The sequence below is a fragment of the Capra hircus genome, chromosome 7, assembly GCF_001704415.2.
Source record: "Capra hircus breed San Clemente chromosome 7, ASM170441v1, whole genome shotgun sequence".
NCBI lineage: Eukaryota > Metazoa > Chordata > Mammalia > Artiodactyla > Bovidae > Capra > Capra hircus.
In genome coordinates, this window is record NC_030814.1 from 69,460,864 (window position 1) to 69,466,174 (window position 5,311).

General features: G+C 37.5%; 1 protein-coding gene across 1 annotated transcript; it reads left to right on the top strand.

The window, feature by feature from the left end:
* Positions 3,052 to 3,975, top strand: LOC102189945 (olfactory receptor 13G1). Its single transcript, XM_005682837.2, has one exon. The coding sequence runs from the start codon at positions 3,052 to 3,054 to the stop codon at positions 3,973 to 3,975; it is 924 nt and encodes a 307-aa protein (XP_005682894.2).

Genomic DNA, 5,311 nt, shown 5'->3' on the forward strand with positions numbered 1-5,311 from the left:
CTTGCTTTATATCCAGTGCATTCTTTCTTTATCAACTATTAAAAGATGGTAACATTAAAATCCCAAAGTTGTTATGAAGATAAAAGGACATATTTTCAGATAATCAAACACAGAACCTGTTATATATCATAGATTCAAGTAATGGCAGATGTTAATACCTTCACTATAGGAAAAAAAAGAAATAAAGCTTGGGATTCTCAAATTGAATTATAGATTAAACAAAAGTTTTATTTTTTTCCTCCAGTCTGAACACCACACATATGTCTAGTATTTGCTTAAATTTATCAAATTATTAATTGAAGTTTGTAGGGCCTATGGAATCAAATCAGACTGGATTTGACTTCAAAAGTGATTTTATATGCCTCTGTTTAGGCAACAGAAAGACAATATAATCTCTGAAAAGTCAAAGCATACTGATGAAAAATAAAGTTTGGAATATATTCACAAGTACATTGAATATTTTTACTATATTTGCCAGATCATAGTAGTCCTGATGGCTATGAAGTCATGTAAATAACTGGATCTCTAAATCCATTCACCAGTTCATGGACATTTATGTTGTTCTTATGTCTTGGCTATTGTGAATAGAGCTGATATGAACATAAAGGTGCATGTATCTTTTGAATTATAGTTTTGACCAAATATATATCCAGCAATAGGATTGTTGAATCGTATGATAACTCTATTTCTAGTTGTTTTTTTTTTTAATGTGGCACATATATACAATAGAATACTATTCAGCCATAAAAAGAATGAAAGTGTACCATTTGCAAAAACATGGGTGTATTTAGAGATTATCATAGTAAGTGAAGTAACTCAGAAAGAAAAATACAGATACCATACAATATCACTTATTCATAGAATTTGAAATATGACAAAAATGAACCTATCCAGAAAACAAACAGACTTGCAAACATAGAGAGCTTACTTGTGGTTGGTTGCCAAGGAGGAGAGAAGAAGGGATGGACTGTGAGTTTGAGGTTAACAGATGCAAAGTATTATACATAGAATAGATAAACAACAAGGTCCTAATGTATAGTGCAGGGAACTATATTCAATATCCTATGATAAACCATAATGGAAGAGAGTATAAGAGGAATATATAACTGAATCACTTTTCTGTACAACAGCAATTAACATAACATTGTAAATCAACTATATGTCTATAAAAAAATTACCCAAATAACTAAGAAAAATTAGAAGAGTTGACAAAATACTGCAGAGGTGTTTTTTTTTTTTTAATTAGAGGTTTTGAGGAAGAATATAACAAGGATTTTCATTATGTACCTAGTGACAGTTTTTAGAAAAAAAAAAGTTCTAGCTGCCTCTTTTCTTGATTATCCTCAAGAAAGTTACATTCTGTCTGTAGGATATCTAATATTTGTCAGAATTTGTACCAATTTTGAAGAAAACAAGTCTGAAGTTATGAAAGTTAAGTGGTCAATTAACAACTGCAGTGTAATAGAGATGTAATCCTCAACCTTCTAATTTTAATCAAACCCTCCTGAGCCACCAGGAAAGCCCAAGAATACTGGGGAGGGTAGCCTGTTCTTCTCCAAGGGATCTTCCTGACCCAGGAATTGAACCAGTGTCTCCTGCATTGCAGGCGGATTCTTTACCCACTGAGCTACCAGGGAAGCCCCAATAGAGACGTAATCATAAATTTTCTAATTTCAATCAAACCCTCTTGCCTTTTTAAGACAGCATGAGAAAAAAATTCACTCAGTTTTAGAATTGCTCTTGTCTCACTAACGAAACAAAGTAGCAAGGCAGGCATCTGACTAAATTACTTAGTCCTTGGACCCAATTAATTAATCATTAGTCCCATGACTATCAAGCTTCAGGATATCCTCTTAGTATTTTTCTCCTGAAATGTTTCCACTACAATTATCCCTGTCAGCTTCTATTATAGTTACAGATATTCCTATCTATTTATATATGTTTCAGGGAAGACAGCATGCTATTTACAAAATTAGTGAGATATTGATGAAAGTAAAAGTAGAGAGTGAAAAAGTTGGCTTAAAGCTCAACATTCAGAAAACAAAGATCATGGCATCTGGTCCCATCACTTCATGGCAAATAGATGGGGAAACAGTGGAAACAGTGTCAGACTTTTTTTAGGGGGGTGGGGGAGGACTCCAAAATCACTGCAGATGGTGACTGTAACCATGAAATTAAAAGACGCTTACTCCTTGGAAGAAAAGTTATGACCAACCTAGATAGCATATTCAAAAGCAGAGATATTACTTTGCCAACAAAGGTCCGTCTAGTCAAGGCTATGGTTTTTCCTGTGGTCATGTATGGATGTGAGAGTTGGCCTGTGAAGAAAGCTGAGCACTGAAGAATTGATGCCTTTGAACTGTGGTGTTGGAGAAGACTCTTGAAAGTCCCTTGGACTGCAAGGAGATCCAACCAGTCCATTCTGAAGGAGATCCGCCCTGGGATTTCTTTGGAGGGAATGATGCTAAGGCTGAAACTCCAGTACTTTGGCCACCTCATGCGAAGAGTTGACTCATTGGAAAAGACTCTGAAGCTGGGAGGGATTGGGGCCAAGAGGAGAAGGGGACAACAGAGGATGAGATGGCTGGATGGCATCACTGACTGGATGGATGTGAGTCTGAGTGAACTCCAGGAGTTGGTGATGGACAGGGAGGCCTGGCATGCTGCGATTCATGGGGTTGCAAAGAGTTGGACATGACTGAGCGACTGAACTGAACTGAGTGAGATATTATGTAACTATGTCATTTTTCCATTGTGTTTATATGCGTATATATGAACGTAAGTTATGCAAAGACAAATTTCAACTAACATGACAATTTTGAAATTTAAAGACTTTTTTTTAATCTTTTTCTTTTCAATTACAGGATTCCCTTTAATGGAGTCATGGAAGAACATATATCAGAAAATGGCATTCATCAGGAGAATAGTAGATATTGTAATCAAATCACTAAATTCACACATACACACACAATCTTCTAATAGCAGCACCCAGACGCCTTTAATTCTCAGTTGTTTATTCTGCACTGTCTACCATTTAATCACAAAAGCAAGATGAATAACAGCATTGTAACTGAATTCATGATCCTAGGCCTCACTCAAAAACCTGAACTCCAGGGAGTTCTCTTCATTATCTTTCTCTTCATCTACTTCGTGGCTTTCCTTGGCAATATGCTTATTGTCATTGCCATAGTCTATAACACTAGCTTGCATACCCCCATGTATGTTCTCCTTCTGGCCCTTGCTATCGTGGACATCATCTGCACAACAAGCATAATCCCAAAAATACTTGCGACCATGCTAACATCAAGAAAGACCATCTCATATGGAGGCTGCATGTCCCAACTCTTCTTCTTCACATGGTCCCTGGGTGCTGAGATGGTTCTCTTCACCACTATGGCCTATGACCGCTATGTGGCCATCTGTTTCCCTCTACGCTACAGTGCTATTATGAACCACTATATGTGTGTGGCCTTGCTCAGTGTTGTCATGGCTATTGCAGTAACCAACTCGTGGGTACACACAGGTCTCATCCTAAGGCTGACCTTCTGTGGATCAAACACCATTGACCACTTCTTCTGCGAGATACCCCCGCTGCTAGCTTTGTCCTGCAGCCCAGTGAGAATCAACGAAGTGATGGTGTATGTTGCTGATATTACTCTGGCTATAGGTGACTTCACCCTCACCTGCATCTCCTACTGTTTTATCATTGCTGCCATTCTTCGCATCCGCACTACAGAAGGGAAGAGAAAGGCCTTCTCAACATGCTCATCTCATCTTATAGTGGTGTCTCTTTATTATTCTCCTGTAATCTACACCTATATACGGCCAGCTTCCAGCTACACATTTGAAAGGGACAAAATGGTAGCTGCACTCTATACTCTTGTGACCCCTACATTAAACCCAATTGTGTACAGTTTCCGAAATAAGGACATGCAGGCAGGGATTAGGAAAGTATTTGCATGCCTGAAACATTAGTAGTTTCAAAGGAGAATGTCAGCTCTCTAGAATCATTTTCTACAACTTAGATTTTACTTACCTTTCATATTTACCTCAATCCCCAACTTTTCCATTCCCTCTTAGCACAAGAATGTCTCATCTCATAGTAAGTCACTTCCTTAGATTTCATTTCTAAACTACGCTTATTCTCGGGCTTGTTTGGTGGTCTAGTCATTAAGACTCCATATTTCCAATGCAGGAGGCCCAGGTTTGATCTCTGGTCAGGGAACTGGATCCCTCATGCTACAACTAAGAGCCTGCATGTAACAACAAAGATCCTGTGTGCCTCAACTAAGACCCAGTGCAGCCAAATTAAACAAACAAACAAAAAAACTTATTCTGTTATAATTAAACTGTACTGATTGATAATTCTATAGGTTCCTGAAACATTCTCTTTCATGAAAACTTTCCAAACTAATTACAGTGTAATCATAATGTTTCTCTTAATCCTACCTTGTTCCTAGAATTCTCATTGCCTCCACAACTCCATGCTTTTCACTTTAACAATATTTGTGATGTAATGGACATGAGTTTGAGCAAACTCCCAGAGACAGTGAAGGCCAGGGAAGCCTGACATGCCTCGGTACATGGAGTCACAAAGAATCGATCATAACTTAGTGACTGAACAATGACAACAACATAGATATAGCCTCACAAAAATAGATATCCATATCTCTCACTATATATATACATATATATACACATAAGTGTGTGTGTTAGTCACTTCAATTGTGTCCATGTCTTTGCAACCCCATGTACTGTGGCCCACCAACCTCTTCTGTCCATGGGATTCTCCAGGCAAGAATATTGGAGTGGGTTTCCATGTCCACCCCTGGGGATCTTTCCAACCCAGGGACTGAACCTGCACCTTTTATGTCTCCTACATTAGCAGGAAGGTTTTTCACCATTAGTGCCACCTGGGAAGCCCATATAGACGTATACCACATGTCTAAATATATATATATATATGAATATTTGTTTATATTAATATAGTAAATAAACATATAAATATTTATTTATTAATAAGTTAAATAAATATAAGAATACTTATATATATATATATATACACACATATATGTCAACGTCTTTCTAAATGTCAAACTTAACAATATAATAGCAGTTACTTTACCAGCAAAAGCAAGTCTACTCAAGAAGAGTTGGAGGAATTGCAATTCAGAGTTTACGAACAATGGTGGACCATAGGCAAATCCAGAAAATGAAAGAAAACTTGCTTTTAGGCCATGCTAGTGGTAAAGAACCAACCTGCCAATGCAGGAGACATAAGAGACATGAGATCAATCCCTGGGTTGGGCAG